The sequence below is a fragment of the Leopardus geoffroyi genome, chromosome A1 (genome assembly GCF_018350155.1).
Source record: "Leopardus geoffroyi isolate Oge1 chromosome A1, O.geoffroyi_Oge1_pat1.0, whole genome shotgun sequence".
NCBI lineage: Eukaryota > Metazoa > Chordata > Mammalia > Carnivora > Felidae > Leopardus > Leopardus geoffroyi.
The window spans coordinates 201,954,308-201,973,680 of record NC_059326.1 but is presented as its reverse complement, the minus strand read 5'-3'; the positions used below and the strand labels follow the sequence as shown (position 1 = coordinate 201,973,680).

At 36.7% G+C, this 19,373-nt stretch overlaps 1 protein-coding gene across 2 annotated transcripts in view; it reads left to right on the top strand.

Annotated features, from left to right (window-relative positions):
• PARP8 (poly(ADP-ribose) polymerase family member 8) overlaps positions 1-19,373 on the top strand; it is a 184,009-nt gene that overhangs the window by 92,110 nt on the left and 72,526 nt on the right. Inside the window, exons 4-6 of one of the 2 annotated variants that reach the window (XM_045438414.1) lie at positions 9,100-9,137; positions 16,419-16,508; positions 17,103-17,173. In XM_045438414.1, the coding sequence (XP_045294370.1) occupies positions 9,100-9,137; positions 16,419-16,508; positions 17,103-17,173 (199 nt within the window). Of the gene's footprint in view, positions 1-9,099; positions 9,138-14,165; positions 14,372-16,418; positions 16,509-17,102; positions 17,174-19,373 lie in introns of those variants that run through there. The other variant, XM_045438423.1, reaches the window with a different exon arrangement.

Here is a 19,373-nt window from a genome sequence, read left to right as displayed (position 1 = left end):
TGGCTCAGTTGGTTGAGCATCCACTTCGGCTCAGGTCATGATCTCACAGTTTGTGGGTTCAAGCCCAGCATTGGACTCTGTGCTCACAGCTCAGAGCCTGGAGCCTGCTTCAGATTCTGTCTGTCTGTCTCTCTCTCTGCCCCTCCCCTGCTTGTTCTCTCTCCCTCTCCTTCCCTCCCCCTCTCCCTTCTCAAAAATAAATAACTAAACATTTTTTTTAAATTAAAAAAAAATTTAAAAAGGATATTATTAATGAAACAGCTAAGGTTTATTGAAAATTTTGTGATTGTTTTTTCTCTTTTCTTTTCTTCTCTTTTCTTTTCCTTTCTTCAAAGCGTTTCACGTGTATTAACCTGTTTACTCTTCATAGCAACCCTAAGAGATAGTAGACTACAGATAGGAAACTGAGTCAAAAAGAAGTAATTCTCTAGTTCACAGTCAGTCTAGCACACAGTCACACAGTTAATAATGACAGAACCAGATTTCACATCCAGAGTCTAGGGCAACTTTGCTTTGTGTGAATAAAATGACCTGTTTGGTAACGGTAGAACTTGAAATGGTTAGAAGTTCAGGTCGATGGGTATTTGACAGGGTTTTGGCTGGTCAGATTGTTATGGGTTACATTGTGAACAGCGTTGGAAGACATGCTAAAGAATTAAAATTTAGAAGTAAATTAGAAATGCACATACCAGGTCCTACTTCACATCTACTGAATCAGAATTTCCCTGCTCCAGAAAGTATCCAAGGCTTTTGTGCCCTGATATGGTCAAATAGTGAGTAGATCTATAGTTTCTAACAGCAAGTGCTGCTATTATTTGCCCCAGGCTTCTTGGTATTTCGTTTGTTGAGTTGAAAAGTAAGGTAGAGAATGCAATAAATCCTATTTTGTATGACTTGGGTTTAATTTGCTTGCAGAATATCCTATTAAAAATGTGAAAAATAAAAAGCTGCCTGCCTGATTTGGAGCTAGGGAATTTTTTAGTCTCATGTATGGCTGGTAGGAGATACTCATGGATATAGTTGAGATTACTCATGTGAGAAAATAGAGCAGTCAGCATGGGTAGAAAGCATTGAAATATGAAAGCAGCATGAAATTTGAAATATTGTAAATGAAGAAATTAAGAAGAGCATCTTCAAATACCAGAGGGAACCCGGGGAGAGATGGAGTTTGGGAGCTAAGGAAAGAGGGTTTTACGATATCTTTATTTTTATTAAATGCATCAGAGAATTTGCGTAAGAAAAGGACTAGGGGGAGAAAAAAAAGACCAGGGATGTTGTGAAGAAGCAGAATCTTGGTGGGGTGGAAGCCAGATTGGAATGTACACTTGCCAGTAGGTAGGTAGTAAAAAGGGCTTAGATGACTCTTTGCAAAAACTTGATTTTAAGAAGGAAAGTAGAGTGATAATAAGAAAAGGCTACAAGGTAAAAATTACTAGCTTTTCCCTCTTTTTATTTAATACTTTTTTATAAGATTGAAACAATACAGATACAAAAGATAAAGCTCCCTTTCATCCAAACACCAACAGATAAGAAATGTTGAAATTTGTCATTATTTTTCAAGCCATGCTTCTGTGAATATGTATTTGTAGTAAATATGTATCTATGTGTTTTTAACAAAAATATGTTGTAGCTGTCTAAATTTTCATATGTACCTTAATGTACTGGAAACACATATCTCTTTCATTACATGTTACTTTACACCATTACCTTTTCAGAGTTGCCTGGTGTTGCGTTGTATGTATAGAATAGTTTACATAATCCAATTTTTGACATTTTTGCTTCTCTAGGTACTTCTTCATTTTAACAGTGCTACCATTAATATCTTTGTGGGTGAATTGTTAACACTTTCATAATTATAGATTTTTTATTAATTTCAAATTGTGGAACAAGGTCCCAGATGGAGCCTTCATTTACGGGATCTATAAATCAAGTAGATGGACCAGTCTTAGATAAAAGCACAGACATTTCCATCTTCCTGGGTGGGAGGAGAAAAGTATTAGCTTATAGGTGGTTAGTAGGAGAAAGGATGAAAATGCTCTGCGGGAGTAGCCATATGATGCTCTGTTTTATCTTCATGCGGATAGTTGAAAGGGCACGTTGTTACAGGACGTTGGAAAGTTGTGAAGGTTTGAAAAAAACTACCAAAAAGAAAAAGCACAAGAGTATATGAAGGGTTACTGGGCAAAGTTGTGCAGAACTGGCATTGAGCACTCCATGTCTGCAGGGGTTCCAGATGCCTTGGTTCCACTGTCCTCTCCAGGGGCATTCAGAGCCCAGGTCTAGGGAGTTGAGAAGGCCAGACATGACTTATCTATGGTTTGGTGGTTACAGGTCTGGTAGGTGGTCGGCATAGGCAAAATAGGGGTACACCATGAAGGAGTTGAAGATGGTGTGGAGAGAGCAGTTGGGTCTCTACAGTCACATGAAGAAGAAAAAGAAGCTTGAAGGGACCATAAAGAGCACAAAGAGTGAAAGAAAGCATGGGGATTGGCGGGTGTCAGTGCGCAGGAATAAAGGACTGAGGGCTGAAAAGTTATAAAATTGTGGCCAAAAAGTGGGACACCGAGTTGAGATTTTAGAAGGAGAGCAATTACACTCCAAGTCAAGGTCCAAGGGGTAGCCATGGATCTGGTGAGCTAAAATTAAGGGAAGATGAGGTCATGGAACCATATGCAGCTCAGCGTTGTCCATATGGATGTGGGTGATGTGAGGATTTTTAAGTAAAGAGGAAAGAGTGCCCTAGAAATTCCTAATCTTGGATAAATGACAAAACAATTGGTAGTGAATAATGGTAAATAACGAAGGTGCTATAGCTGGTTGGCCTGGATATTTAGAAAATATTTATGGAAGGTAAAACTGATAATAAATGCGATAATGAATCTTTTGGGAAGCAAATGGCATCCGAGGAGCAAAAATAAGCTTCTAGCATGCCAAAAGTCACCGTCTAGCTTGAGATGCAGGAGTTGGTTGAGGAGATGGATAGCTGGACGGTGTCTTTTTCACCCTGTAACACTTGACTTTGGGGAAGACAGGTGCTGGAGTGAATTTTCTTCTGGTGAGCTCGCAGTGGGTCTGTGAGTGGGGTAGGGAACATACACCCTCAGGTCTAAGCTGTTGTCTTGCAAGTGAACATACAGAGTTGAGGCCTGTACTCGTAAGCATTGTAGCCAGGATGGAGGGTTGCTTGCCAGTAGCTGCAGTTTTTTGTGAGTTTCTGATTTTGCTTTTTTCTTTTTTCCACGTAAATTTTAAAAGTGATCTAACTGGGAGGAAAAGGAGCTGTAAGGACTGGCTTCCCAGAGAAACTGTTTTATTTATTTATTTATTTTATTTTATTTTTTTTAAATTTTTTTTTTTTCAACGTTTATTTATTTTTGGGACAGAGAGAGACAGAGCATGAACGGGGGAGGGGCAGAGAGAGAGGGAGACACAGAATCGGAAACAGGCTCCAGGCTCTGAGCCATCAGCCCAGAGCCCGACGCGGGGCTCGAACTCACAGACCGCGAGATCGTGACCTGGCTGAAGTCGGACGCTTAACCGACTGCGCCACCCAGGCGCCCCGAGAAACTGTTTTAGAGAGTAAGGTAAAAGACCTGGTGAGATTCTGGGTTTTGCTTGCTCTGTCAAAACCCCCGGGTGTAGTTGAGAAAGTATGAGCTCGGGATCCAAGATTCTTGAGTTCGAGGTATCAGAAACGTTATGGGGCCAACAATTAAAATACAGCCACTGAATCCAGTACCGCTGAGAGGTCTTCGGAATCTAAAGTCATTTTGTCTTCACACCCGAGTTCCCTTCCCTGTTATGTTAAAACTGCCCTTTTCATCATCTCCCTACTGTTCTTAAAGAATTTCCTTATATCTGTGAACTTGGGGACTAGATATAAACTCCTATTCTTAGTTCTTTGCAGGCATTTCAGGAGAAATAGGATGGTAATGGAGTGAGTGGTGAGTTTAGATAGAAGAATGACCTTACGAATGCTTGTAATTACAGGAGTAAACAAATAGAGAAACAAAATACAGGATTAGGTAGATAGTGAACACACATCTGAGGGCTCCCCCAGGAGCTCCCTTACAGGCTTGTGGCAATAGAGAGAGGTCTTTAGTTGGGACAGTTGCTTTCAGAGGAATAAGGGATGGAAGCCGCCATTTTATTTATGTTGCATGTAGTGTTGACCACATAACGACCACCTTAAATTTCTCTGGCAAAGCACCTCGGTGTAATTGTAATTCAACATATTCTAAAATTTTGAAGCCATTTTTTCCTGAATCAGAATTCAGAGCTTGCTCCACGGTTTTCTTCCTTCTGTTCGCCTTCCCCTTTCGTTTCCTCATGATAATTTTGGCTGCTTTAGTATTTAGCATGTGCAGCACATGCTATGTAAGCCTATACATATACTATTATACCCTTACTCCTATATCTATTTAAGCTTGGTTCTTTGCCTTTTTTCTCTTTTTCTGGCCCTGTGTATTAGGTCTTTAGTTTAATCATCCGTGTCTGCTTGTACTAGATTGTTTCCCTAAGAACTCTGTAAGCCACAGAGTGAAACTGATTTGGATTTTACAGCCCTGGTGATTTTCCTTCTGGTGTACTACCAAGAAAGTGCTATAGCACAGGAGCTGATGAGTCATTTTGCTGGGCTTTTGCTTTCTATTTTGTCTTTGAAAAATCAGGTATGATCATGAACATGGAAATGTCTCCTAACATCATGAGGGTAACGCTACCATAAAGTAAAAGCGTCAGTGTTAGTTTTGGTCTCCGATAAATGGAATACATTGTGATTTCAAGTAAATTGAGTTCCCCCATAAAACATTCATTCATGTAAAATTTCGTTTCTCTAAATTTTCATTGCTTGTACTGGAAGCTGACTAGAATTACTCGGCACCTGCTGCTATGTGTCTGGCGTTGTCCTGGGGGCCTCACACCTGTTAAGCCATTAAATCATCACAGCAGGTTTATATGGTAGTTCTGGATTCTCCCATTTTACTGAAAAGAGGTTGAATCTGAGCGTGTTGAAATAACTTTTCTTATGCCATTCAGCTAGTAAGGCTGGTATTCAGGATCTCTGTGGCTATGACTGCAACAGGCTTCCTGATTGGACATAGACATGGGAACGTATTAAGGTTTCATTTTGGATTTATACATTCGTTTGGATTAGAAATGGAGCCAACTGTTGTTGGTTGAGATGGTAGGCTGTTGGGAATTAATTCAGTTTAGTACTGAGTATAATCTCTGGCAAGATCCCAGTCTTCTGTCACATAGTACTGCCAGATGAAGGGTTACCTTGATCGTCAATAATTTCATTTCTACATAGTATAGTTTCATTATCTAAGGAGATGAATTGTGGGGCAAATAAATTCATTGAGGTCATAGTGTATATTTCCCCCAGCTTGTTTGAGGCATCACTGGCATGGTTATTTTATCTTTTAATTCTTGGCATTTGATTCAGGGCCATGATTTCCAAAGCTGGTCTCTTGGCTGGGCTCCAACATCTGCCATTTGTTCCTGCGTTTTCTCCTCCCCGTTACATACCTCCCCACTGATCGTTGCTCATATTTTGCCACTACGGTAGCTTTTGAACCCAGTCTCCCTCTTCTTCAGTCTATCCTACATATTGCCAAACATAGCAGTTTTTTTTCACAATACTCATTTGGCCTCAAAATACTATTGTGCTTCATGGCACACTCTGTGATTCCATTTATATAATGTTCTTGAAATGACAAAATTATAGAGGTGGAGAATTGATTAGTGGCTGCCTGGGATTATGGATGTTGAGGTGAAGGGAGATGGATTTGACTCTAATGAGGGTAGCACGAGGCAAATCCTTGAATGATCAAATAGTTCCGTAGCTTGATGTATGGTGGTACATGATGCAGATGTGATAAAATAACATAGAGCTATACTCCCTTTACCTAATGTTGATATCCTGCTTTTGATATTGTACTGTATGTATATAACATGTCATTAATGTGGTAACCTGGATGAAGGCTACATGAGTTCTCTCAACTATCTGTGCAACTTCATATGAACCTATAATTATATAAAAATGAGAAGGAAAAAATACTGTTGTGCTTTAAAATGTTTAAGTTCCCATGTCTATCATATTCCTTGTTTTATATCCTTTGTTTCCTCCTGAATTAATCATTCAAAATCATCTCCTGATTTTTTTTCTACTTAAATCGTAGTTGACGTTAACATAGTGTTTGTCTTTTATCAGGTTACCAAGAAATGCTTTTTGAATTCATTGATCAATTAAATATGCTTTATGAAAGAACCGTGCATCAGTATTTGGTCTCATTACAGACCATCTTGTTTTCCTTCTCACTTCCTTATTCATTTTTGTCTCTGCCTAATCTCTTTACAGGGACTAAGCAGCAGGCCAGGGATTTGATTGGTGGAGACTTGAGCTTGCCTGGAGGGGTTGCATTGCCTGTGGCCATAGTCACGTTGCCCAAAGTCCAGTCACAAATTCTAAAAGGCAGTGGCTCTTTGAGGGCTTACGACTTAGTCAGTTATAAGAGCTAGATGAGTCAGGAAACCCAGGATATGGACTATGGTGAACCACAACCATCCATTCATTCAGATTTACTAAGACTAGTTTTATAGCACAGTGTATGATCTTTTCTGGTGAACGTTCCATCCATGTGTATCTGAAAGGAAAAGGATATTCTACAGTAATTAAAATCTATTTCGGATCTTCGGTCTTCAGTGATTTGGGTGGGGGGTGTCTAGTTCTATCAGTTACTCAAATTGTGATTGTGGAGTTGTGCTTTTCTCCTTTTAATTCTGTCAAGTTTTGCCTCATGTATTTTGAAGTTCTATTATTAGGTGCATACACATTTATGATTGTTGTGCCTTCATCCTGATGAATTGACCCTTTTATCATTATGATGATCTCTTTGTATCTTTGTCTTGAAGTCTTCATTATTAATTTAAACACGTGAGTCTTACGCTTACCATTTGCATTGGTATAACTTTTCCCTCCTTTACTTTGAATCTGTGCCTTTATATTTAATGTGGATCTCTTAAAGACAGCATAGAATTGGATCTTGCTTTTTTAAATCCATTCTGGCTGGCTTTGCCTTTTAGTCCATTCACATTTAATGCAATCCTTGCTATTGTTTTTTAAGGTTTGCTTGTTTGTTTGTTTGCTTGTTTGTTTCTTTGTTTTGTGGTTGTTCTAGAGATTACAGTGTATATCCTTAACTTTTCTTAGAAGTTATTGTTTAGGGTTAGTATTATCCCATTTTGAATAAGATAGAAGAACCTTGAAACTACATAAGAGCATTTAACCCCTCCCAGACATTATGCTATAATTGTCATGTGTATTACATTTACATATGTCATAAATCCCACAATGAAGTGTTAGAATTTTTACCTTAAACAAGTCATGTATTTTTAAAACAGTAAGAGAAAAACAGTCTTTTATATTTACAATTTCTGGTACTCTTCATTCTCTCTGGATATTTGATTTTCTGATATCATTCACCTGGAGAACTTTGGGATTTTTTCTGCCTTAGGTTTGCTGGCACAGACGTCCACAATTTTCTTTCATATGTAAGTTTTTAAATTTATCTTCATTTTTAAAGATCCGTGGCCTGGATGTAGAATTCGGGGCTCATAGTTCTCCCCCAGCTTTTCATCATTCTACTGTCCTCTGTCCTCTACAGTTTCTTATGAAACATTGATTCTTATTGTTTTCCTATGTGTGTAGTGTCAGTTTTTTCTCTTTTAAAAATGTTTCCTTATATTTGGTTTTCAGCAGTTTGCCCACGTGCACCTGGGTGTAGCTTTCTCTGCATGTAACCTGTTTGGGGTTTTCTGGGCTTCTTCAGTTTGTACTTCAGTCTTTGACTCAAACTGGGAAATTGCCAGCCCTTTTTTTTTTTTCCTGCAGTGTTTTCTCTCTCTTTACCTCCCGAAACTTTAGTTCTACAAAATGTTTGCTCTTTTACTAGTGTCCAAAAGACCCTGATGATCTGTTTTTTCTTCTTTGGATTGGATTTTTCATTTTTACTTCCATAAACATACTTATAAGAACTTTTTTTAACATCATTGTGGGCTGATTCCAGCACTTGGGTCAAACTTTCCCTGAATATAGGTTAGATTTTCCTGTTTGTTCATATGTCAAGTAATTTGAATCTTACAGGATTCACTTTGTGAATGATACTTTGCAGAGATTCTGTTTTTTGTTTGTTCCTTCAAAGAGAATTGATTTGTGTTAACAGGCAGTTAATTTGGCTGAACTTAAACTAAATTTTGACTTTTCTCTGGCAGGTGGCAGATCCACCAATCTTCAGAAAGCTAATATTGAATATGTTCTGTGTGTCATGCAGTAAAATAGAGGACTGTGCTAAAAATAAAATAGACATGGACCCTAACCTCAAGAGACTCACAGTCTAGCTGATAGAGAGAGGAAAGTGGAGAAGTAATCGTGATAGCTTCCCATGTGTCATTGAGGTAATACCTGAAGGCAGTAAGGTTACTGGGGAAGGAGTTGTGAAATTGTTAAAATGCAATTTAAAAATTGTTTTTAAGGCAACCCAGTCCTCCTGAGGTCTAGAGATAGTTTGTTTATTCTATGTCGTGACGATGAGAGATTGGCTGATGAACAACTATGAGTTACGCTGTCATCCTTTTGTTAAGTCTTTGAAGAGAAGGACGTGTTTCAGAATCACAGCAGATTGTGGAGAAGCAGTATCAAAAACAAATGTTTAAATTCTGGACTGCCGTACCAAACAGAAAGAATACTTTATTTTGGGTTAAAAGAAGGTGATTTGATAAAATCTGAGCAGATGACACAAGTGATCATAGATTAGGGAATATTAGATATTGCTGAGATGAAAAAGACCTGTCTGTACTCAAAGTACCACTGAGGGAAGAACGATACTTCAAAAATCACTTACACTCACAGAAAATATATCTTAAAACTCTGTAAGTTTCCGATGTCAAAAATCAAAATATTCCTTCTAATCTGTTTTGGATGTTAGTTGTTCATCTATAAAAATGAATGGGTAATATGACGGTTTTTATTTTGTAAAAACATATATTCCTTAGCAGTAACTTGAGCCTTTCTTTTCTCTTTTTTTCTTGTTTTAACAGTGTATCCTATTCAGTACATGTATCTGAAGATTACCCAGGTATGCTTTTTTTTTCTTTCTGTTTTTATTACAAATACTTGTGTCGTGGTTTCTTTGAATATTTTTTTTTTCCTTTTGGAGATGGAAAATGTATATAAATATATCTGGGAGTGAAGCGTTGGCAGGGGAAGACTTAAAGATCCAGAAAAATTCTGTTGGTTGCCTGTGAGATACATGTCTTACCCTGAGATGCAGTCCAGAATCAAAATAGTTTCCTGATGAAAAATAGTTTACTTGAGCCCATGTATAGCTTCAGCCTATATATATTTTTCTCATTGCAAGTAAAAAAAAAAAAAAGATTCTCTGAACTGGTTCAGTCGTTGGCTTTGAAACATCATTTGAATTCTCATAATGTAAAGATAATAGGTAAGGATAGCAGCTAAAATAATAGGTAAAAATAATAGTAATAGCAAAAAATAGTCCTGTCTTCATTTCTCTAAGTATATGTCTCATTAAACAATTCTGACAACGATCCTATGACATTGTTACCATAGCATCACTTTTTTCCTCATGAATGATGACACAGCTAGTAAGAGGAAGAGCTGGGTTTTGAACCCAGGAGTCCAGAGTCTGTGGACTATACCACTGGACTAGGCTAGGTATTTTGTTTATGTAGTCTCACTGAGTGTCTGTTACTTGAAATATATTACTATGCCCACAAACACTTCTCCCTAGAAAACAGAATGTAAGGCCACTGCAGATCCATTTTTCTATCAGTCAAACAAGGGTTTTTCTTCTAGGCCATGGTCAGTCCTGTTTTCTAGACACATGTAATCTCATCAGAGCCCAAGCTGTGTATGCCAACATTTTAGTCATGACAATTTTCAGATACATAAACAAGATGTTTCTCTTTAGTATTTTCCTCACAAGTGATATCTATAATTTTATCTTGAATAAGAACATAAGTATTGTAGACTTAATGCAGAAAAAAAATACAACCTGATTACTTTACCTCAGAGAAAAGAGTATAATGCAAGCATCTATTGTTTATTGTATTTTGTGGCAAAGAACAGCAATTTTTTTTTAATGTTTATTTATTTCTGAGACAGAGAGAGACAGAGCATGAGTGGGGAAGAGCAGAGAGAGACGGAGACACAGAATCCAAAGCAGGCTCCAGGCTCCTAGCTGTACGCACAGAGCCTGATGCGGGGCTCGAACTCACAAACCGTGAGATCATGACCTGAGCCGAAGTCAGTCACTCAACCGACTGAGCCACCCAGGCGCCCCAAAGAATAGCAAATTTTAACTGCCTGTATTTCATATATGTTTTACTCCAGCATTCTGACTTAATAAAATCAGGTGGTCACCAAACTAACTGTTGTGATCTGTCAGTGTCATAAATTAGAAACCTAATTCCAATTCTTATTCAAATCTAGCCATTTTATTCACGTCCTGTGCATGATTTGGATCATATTTTTCTGTGTAAAATGACTAGATTGCTATAGGCAACTTTGATGATACATACTTTGAGTACTTTTAAAGATGGTTAGTTCATAAGATAGTATGAAGATGTAAAACTTATTTCTTTAGCATTCATGCTAGTATTTTTTGTGGTTGTTTGCATCATGCATTTAATCTTTTTATAAGATCAGATGTTACATTTAAAAATAATTTTGTAAGCCATAAACTCCAGTTTCAGTTATTTTGCTATGATCTCCATATACGTTAAGCATATTAGTCTTTAAAACTTTTGTACAGATTTACAAGGGGAATTATTCATTATTAAAGAGATGGCCTATTTTTTTTAATAGTAGTATAAAAAGAGTTCTAAACAGATTTAATTGGAAGAAGGAACACAAGAAGTATTTACAAAGAAAAATTTTTTTGTAGATTTTGTAATCAGCTCTCTCCCTTATGGTATAGGATGTTTTTGATACTGAATGTTTGCTAAGTGTGTTAGGAAAATAAAAGCTCCAGTGTTGTGAATATTATAATTATTGTGCTTCTCATCTGAGGCAGCTCCTAGAGATGTCAGTCATGAGAGGACTTGAAGTCAGAGTGATAGAGGTAATGCCACAAATCAAAGCCACGTTGAAGACAGTAAGTGAATTATTCTGTAGCACAGGAAATAGGGCAGAAGATGCCCTTAGTAATAAGGAAGGGAGCCAAATGTTTAGCTCCCTCTTGTGGCCAAGAGGTATCACTGGCTTTTTCTCTCTGTGCGGGAGGTAGCCCCTTTAGGAAATGCAATATACAAAAATTGAAACTTAAAACACTAGTTATCATTTGTGTTTTTTAAAAATAAGTTCCCTTCTTGGAGAAAGTCTGTAGCGAATTTCCACTATAATTTCATTTCTAAAAATAAAAGGAGTGTAAATGAAACACAAGTTTTGGTGTGAGAGAGATTAATGCATTTTGGGGTAGAATTTTAAATTGGCTGATGTAACCAGTACACTGTATACCAAGTATTTTCATACACATAATAGAATAGACTCTAAATGCCAGTCTGTGTATAAGCAGAACAGAGGCTATCGTGACCATTTATAATTGAAGCAATGTGTCAAGAGAGGGTAAAGAGTATTTCCCAAGGACATGCAGATTGGTGGTAAAACCAAGTCTGTAATTTAGTTCTGATTCCTGTCACTTGTATGAAAGAAGCAGTGGGAGTTATTTTTATGGAGTGTTCTTCGTATTACTACATTAAAAAAAAATTCAAAGTGTTACTATGACAATATTTTATCCATTTTATTAAATTTTAATCTACATTTATTTGTATTAAAAGTTCACTTAATACACTTGATTTCTCAGGTAGCTAATATTGCATACAAATTATGTTTGCTCTCCCTTTCCGGTATTCATCCTTGTGTCTTTTCTGCCATTACACTGCTAGAGCTTCCAGAATAATTTTTAATGATGATTGTGAAAGTTGGCAGCTTTGTCCTTCTTTTCCAAAATTAGTGAGCGTGTTTCCATCTACTTTCAGAAAACTAGTTTTCTCGTTTTACCAAGTCTTTTTTTTTTTTTTTTTTTTTTTTTAAGAATGAGTTGTAAGTCTTGATCAAATTCTTGCTTAACATCTATTGAGGTATCACATACGCTTTCTTCTTTGAACAACAAGATTGTTTAGCAGGCATCTTAATGTTGATCTGTAAGAACCGTATGCATCTTGCCATATATTTTGCTGTTAAAGAGTTGGCATTGCTGAAGAAATGCAGCTATTCTTTGGCATTTGCTAGAACATGCCAGCAAATCTCTCTGAGCCTGGCATCTCTTCAGGGATGGTTCTGGGGCAGTTGTTATTTTTCTGCCGTGATTATTGTCTGTTTTGTTTTTCTGTTTCTTAAAGATCACTTTTAAACATGAAAGCTCACTGTGTTGATGAAATGTCCCAACTTCTGTAGCAAAAAGTTTTTTATCGTATTCGGCCTATACATCTGAAAATCTGCCTCTTTGTGGTTATTTCTCCTGTCTCGTACCTATTGTTTTACATTTGTTCTTGTCTTTTTCTCCTTTTGGTTTTTCTTCCCCAAAGTTTACTTGTTGTAAAAATCAACTCAAACAGATAGCTTTTTATGTTGTTTTTGAAAATTTCTAAGTCTTGATAGTAATTACTGTCAGTAATCTTGGTAGTACTTCATTAGTTCCTTCTGCTAATGTTCCTCAGTCTTTTCCCTCCCTACTTTCTCTGGATTATATGGTTGAATGATTAGCTCATCATCTAGCTTTGAAAATTTGGAACTTGCTTTGCCCTGTGGAAATATATGAGCATAATCCTCCAGATTCAGGATTATGGCACTTTGTTTATTTCCTTAGGAACAGATTTATCACTTCATAATTTTAATGTATTAAGTAACCTGTGCCACCTATTGAAATTCATGTCATAGTTTTGTTTTGTGTGAACAAAGAAGATCTTTATTGAGTATTAAGTATACTTTAAGTAACATGTTCATAAATGCAATGTTAAATGATATGTGGGCTTTTTTAAATGCAGTGAAGAAATAGAGCAACCTTCTGGTTTACTTGTGCTTCCTTATGGAATTTATACTGTAGACAGATTTTTGCTTTTTGAAGGCAAATATATTACAAGTCACAGATAATTGGCTCCACTGCAACAGAACAGCAGAGTTTTTTCTCATCAGTTCCCACCTTTAATTAGGAGGCTCACCTACTGGTGGGTGTGAATTTTCTCATCCCTTTTTTATGTTTTACAAGATATTGCGATTGTTGAGTGACAGCTTTTTAATACTAAAAAAAGCATAGCAAAGAACTGATGTTTGAATTCAGACAGTTTTACCACTTACTTGCCATGTGTAATTTTTTTTGTTTATTTATTTTTGAGAGACAGAGAGAGAGAACGAGAAAGCAGGGGAGAGACAGAGAGAGGGAGACAGGACCTGAAGTGGGGGCTCTACGTGACAGCAGAGAGCCGATATGGGGCTCGAACTCATGAACCACAAGATCAAGACCTGAGCCCAAGTTGGACACTTAACCGACTGTGCCACCCAGCCGCCCCTTAGTTACTTAAATAATTTGGGCAAATTGTTTGATTTCTCTTAGCTTTGGCTTCCCCATCTTTAAAATAGGGATAATAGTTGATTGGTTTGAAGGTTGATATGAAGTGTATAAATATTATATAATATAACACTCAGGGGAGATATCCAGATTATATTACAAAGCCAATATAATTATTATTATAATTGTATTATTTTTCTGAAGGTACATAGTAATGAATAATGGAATGACTTGGCTTAAATTATGTTGCCTTTGAAATAGAATGGAAACAATAGTTTCACAGATGCTTTCTCATAGCTCTCTACCCATCTTGCCCCAGTTGTCCGTGGAAGTCCCAGTAATGGCTTGCATAGTCTGGTAGGGCAGGGAAGAGAAAATAGTCACGTTGTTAACAGCCTTTAATAACGATCTATAGGTCCCTACAAAACTTACACGTTAAGGAACTTAGCTGTCCTCGGAATTTTCGGGGGCAAAAAAAAAAAATTGGCACCTCTGGAGTCAAGTGGGAGAATTCCAGAGAAGGAATTTGAGTTTGAAAACATTCTATTCAGTCACTGACTCATTCTGTTACCTTAAATGCATTCCTTATCCTTTTTATGTCCTACTTTCTCATGTCTAAACAAAGATGATTTTATTATTACAGATGTCAAAATAGTTTGAGGAAGGTTTAGAAATGATTATTTAAAGAACAACGAAAAGAGAAAACAGAATTCATTCATACAGCTGGGACGATCCTCAAAGAGCATCAGCAGACCTTCACTTTAGAACTAAAGCAACCATGGGTTAGTTAAAAGGGATCAATAGCTAGTTGGTAGTTGGGTCTAGATTTTATGTGCTTTGTCTACTGTCCTACATTTCTGTTTTTCACTCGGGTATATATATCTCTTTGATCGGGCCTGTGATGTCGTAATGATGATTTAATAGATATTGGCATGAAACCTGAAAACATTTTGGCTTGGGTAAATTTAGCCAGAAACAGAAATTGAAAGTGTTCAAATGCCTAAACACTAATCAAGATACAAACTGGTAAAAAAAAAAAAAAAAAACCTCTTAGAAAATGATGTGTTTGACTGCATAATCCTGTCTTAAAGCATTATGCAACGTGTGTTCATTCGTTCAATTCAAATTACATTCTCTTGAATCAAAGCTGACTGCCTTGTAGTGTCAACACCACCTAAGCCATTGGATCCATTAAATTGAGTTATTTACTTCCTTGTTTTCATAAACAGAATGCCCTAATTTACTTTCCTCTTAAAGATTTAGTAAAATGCTCCCGTCCATGACACTGAGATACTGCATGATACTGTGTGAACTTTGTGGATTTTTGGGGATCTCCCCTTCTAGGTGGTGGTTAGCTATTACTTTTTTGCTTTAATGCTCACTTTTATTTTTAATACTCCTTTTCTCCATAAGTTTGCTTCAAGGAATACATTATCTACAGGGAAAAACTAATTGAGTTGATTCAGTAGCAAATAACTTTGGATCAGTAACCCTCTGAATGAGGGTTTAAGAAATTGAAATACTGGCTTTAATAGAGGGGTTTACTCTTCACCTCAGAGTATGAGGTTATTGACAGAAGAGACTCCAGATAAACGGTCAAAGTCTCAACCAATGTGATGAAACAGTAATTAAAACAAATTTATATTAAACCTGTTTGTTAATCTGTGGTCCCACTTGATAAACACAAAAATCTCACACCCTCCTCAATGCTACTTGAAAGTGAAACAAGGCAAAATTTGTAATTAAAACAAAGTAATGAGGCAAACCTGTTTTGTTTCAAATCTAATCCACATTCCTCTCCTCTCACCTTCCAGAATTATTAGTAAAGCCTTATGTCTATTGAGAGTCTTTGAGACTATGCTGTGAACACATATCACTCTCGACTCACTGCACTCAAGGTCTAAACACAGTGCAGATGTTTCTTTGCAAATAAAGTAGTGACTTTGATATCGATCAGTTAAAGATCGTGTTCTCACTGTACTGACACAATATTATGAAAACTTGGCTCAAGATCTTTTATCATATACTCAGCCAGTTGTCAGAATGCTCATTTCCTTTTGCAGAAATTGATAACAGCTTTCTATTATTTGTTGGGAATATTTTACACTTTTTATATTTTATACAGTGTCAATGAGAGTGTTATAGGACCATAATTAATGAATTGGTGAAGCATTTGGTAACAAACAGCGGTCTCACAGATGCCCAGTAATTGTCAATGAACAAAGTAGAATAAATGGCTGTATGTTATATTATATACACAAAGATCTGTATTTTTAGGAAAAAATCCCAAATTTATTAAAATATTTTTTTTCTGGAGAAAACAAATAATGAATAAAAAAGCTGTGGAATAATTTAATGTTTTCTGTGCATTCAACTTGCTTAGTATTATTTAATGGAATTAATTTATGGAAGAAGAAGAATTGTGAGACAATATCATTTAAAAATATACATTAGAGTAATATGGAGGTATGATTTTCAACCAAGGCTTTGGTTCAGTTTTTTTAATGACTTGATATTGAATTTTTTTATTGCACCAAATGTTCTTGTTTTAGCTTTCTCCCCGTATCTGCTTCCTGTTTGGGGAACAGTCTCTATCCGCAGTCTGTATTTCTCTAGGAGACACAAGTGTCTTTGAAGAGGCCATTTAAAATTAAATCACATGTAAATCTGTGATAAATCACGTATACTTAATTTTTTCTGAGATTAACCAGAGCAGTAGTATGTGCTTCCTGAGTGATGGAAGCGATGTGGATATAATTTAACTTTTTTTTAATAAAGGGTGTATTTTTTTTGGTTACCATGCCTTTAATTGTCCATATTTCTTTGCAGATAATACGTATGTGTCAAGTTCAGAAAATGATGAAGACGTATTAGTTACTACGGAGCCAATTCCAATAATTTTCCACCGGATAGCAACAGGTAATAGGAATATACTGTTTTTTTAAACTCTAGATTAATGTTTTCTTGGCTATAGGTAGCTTTATTTATTTATTTTTGTTCTTTTAGCCCATGTAACAGATATTTATCTTTAGCATCTATAAATCTGGTGTCCCATACAAATTTTCTGTCTAACTTGCATTAGTTTGTTTTTTCAACAGCTTTTTAAACACATAAATTTACACGACTTTAAAAAAGCCCTGTTTAAATGCATTGTGTTGATATTCACTCTTATGAAAATATTCCATGCATAATGACACTGGTAGACAAAATGAATATTTAAAAAGCTTACTTAAGGCAATGTAGATCCCACGAAATACATAAACGAGAGCTGAACGGGTCTGTGTAGTGGCACTTTGGTTTGACCGTATTTTGATGGGCAATGAAAAAATCAGAATAGCTTATATATCATGTAACTTCCTAACATAATATAATTATAAAACATTCCTTAATCTTTTGGCAAAGAGAGAATCACCGGAGGCGTGTTTTTATACTGAAACTTATAAATATTTGATAAATAGCCTGCTGAAAACTAAAGTGATGTTTTATAAATGATGTTTTATAACTTTCTTTCAGAATTAAGGAAGACAAATGACATTAACTGTTGCTTATCCATAAAATCAAAATTACAGAAGGAAAATGGAGAGGTATGGAGGTTACATTTCGTATTTTATACTTTATTCAAAACAGAATACATTTTAAACTTACCTTGTATTTATAGTTAATATCATTGCTATTTAGGTTAGACTGTAGGGGCGCCTGGGTGGCTCAGTCGGTTGAACTTGGGACTTCGGCTCAGGTCATGATCTCACGGTCCATGAGTTCGAGCCCTGCATTGGGCTCTTTGCTGACAGCTCGGAGTTGGAGCCTGCTTCGGATTCTGTGTCTCCCTCTCTCTCTGCCCCTCCCCATTCATGCTCTGTCTCTCTCTGTCTCAAAAATAAATTAACATTTAAAAAAAAAAAAAAAAAAAAAGACTGCATATAGAGTATGAAGCACAGGCTTGTGGCCAAGAGACTTTTAAGTATGGGGAAGGGTAGTGACCTAGAATTAACCCTGAGAAGGAAGCTGCCTTTAACAGAAAGAATGTCTGGCTTAAATCTAAATCAAGTGCACACAAAGCTTAACTTATTCTCTGTATTTGGTCAAGTAATGTAGTTGACTGAGGAGCATCTTATGTAACTTACAGTTCTAACAGCTGCATGTGGAACCCTTACCATTTCATTTGTAAAAGGTGATCTCTTTACCTACGGTAGCAAAGAGAATGGGTATATAATCTTATTATTAGTGGCCAATGTTAAAACAACATCAACGACAAATTCCTGCTACCCCTTCCTCACCTTTAAAAAATCTGCTAGAATCAGTCAATAAACACTGGGGTGTTAAAAAAAACAAGATGAGTGCAACGGGACTGACAATTTTTTGCTTTTCAAACTACGCACCCGGAACAAAGCCCCCGCCCCGCCCCTTAGTATTGTATCGTTCCCTTTACTCTCCTTCATCCACAGTGAGAACCACAGATTTAGCAATACTGGCCCCCAAACCCAAATCTGTTAGCATTTTATAAAACCCAAATTCCCTTTTGTAGGTTTTTCGTTTTCCTTAAGAATTTGAAATTTGGTCTGGAAATTTAGAAACGATTCCAAAACATTGGGTTGATAGATTCCTGTGTCTAATGGGATTTGCCTTTCTCCTAATTATTTTAACAGAGCCGGCCGGGTATGGGAATATCATCATTAGTTACTTTAGGTAAAATTTTACTGTTTGAACTTCAGACACAAAGCATATGTGGTTCCATTAATTAGAAACTCAGACTTCAAGTTCAAGCATATTTAATTAAACATCCTTTTGAAATCTGAAATCTAAAGTAAATAATTTCTGTATGTAGAAAGTTCTCTTCATAATGTAATTCATATTTATTTTCATAATTTGATTTTTATATTATTGGAGTTAGAGTGTCTTTTATTTCATACCATTGTGTAGAGTTGGCAGTGGAAGTGAGCACGGTCAGGGATAAATAAATAATGCTGAGGAACTTTTTTTTTTTTTAATGTTTATTTATTTTTGAGGGAGAGGGAGAGAGAGAGAGAGAGGGACAGAGCATGAATGGGGCAGGGGCAGAGAGAGAGAGACACACACAGAATCTGAAGCAGGCTCCAGGCTCTGAGCTGTCAGCATAGGGCCTGATGCACGGCTCGAACTTGAAAACCACGAGATCACGACCCGATCCAAACTCTGAGTCTTAACTGACTGAGCCACCCAGTCGCCCCAGTGCTGAGGAACTTTTTTTTTTTTTTTTTAATTTTTTTTTTCTCAACGTTTTTATTTATTTTTGGGACAGAGAGAGACAGAGCATGAACGGGGGAGGGGCAGAGAGAGAGGGAGACACAGAATCGGAAACAGGCTCCAGGCTCTGAGCCATCAGTCCAGAGCCCGACGCGGGGCTCGAACTCACAGACCGCGAGATCGTGACCTGGCTGAAGTCGGACGCTCAACCGACTGCGCCATCCAGGCGCCCCTGAGGAACTTTTTAATAAACAATTGAATCAGTATGAACTCAGAAACTATGAGATCATCACCTGAGCCGAACTCTGAGTCTTAACTGACAGAGCCACCCAAGCGCCCCAATGCTGAGGAACTTTTTAATAAACAATTGAATCAGTATGAACTTGTCAGATGTTTTTATCAGAACAAAACCAAAGTTGTAGTTTATGACACATAGTTTTATGTAAACATCAAATAGTGAATTGTACAACTCAAAATCAATGAAATAGAACTTTTAAAAAAGATGTACAATAGAGCTTACTACACTGACAGAACTGTCTCTTACTGCCTTTTGTTTTTGGC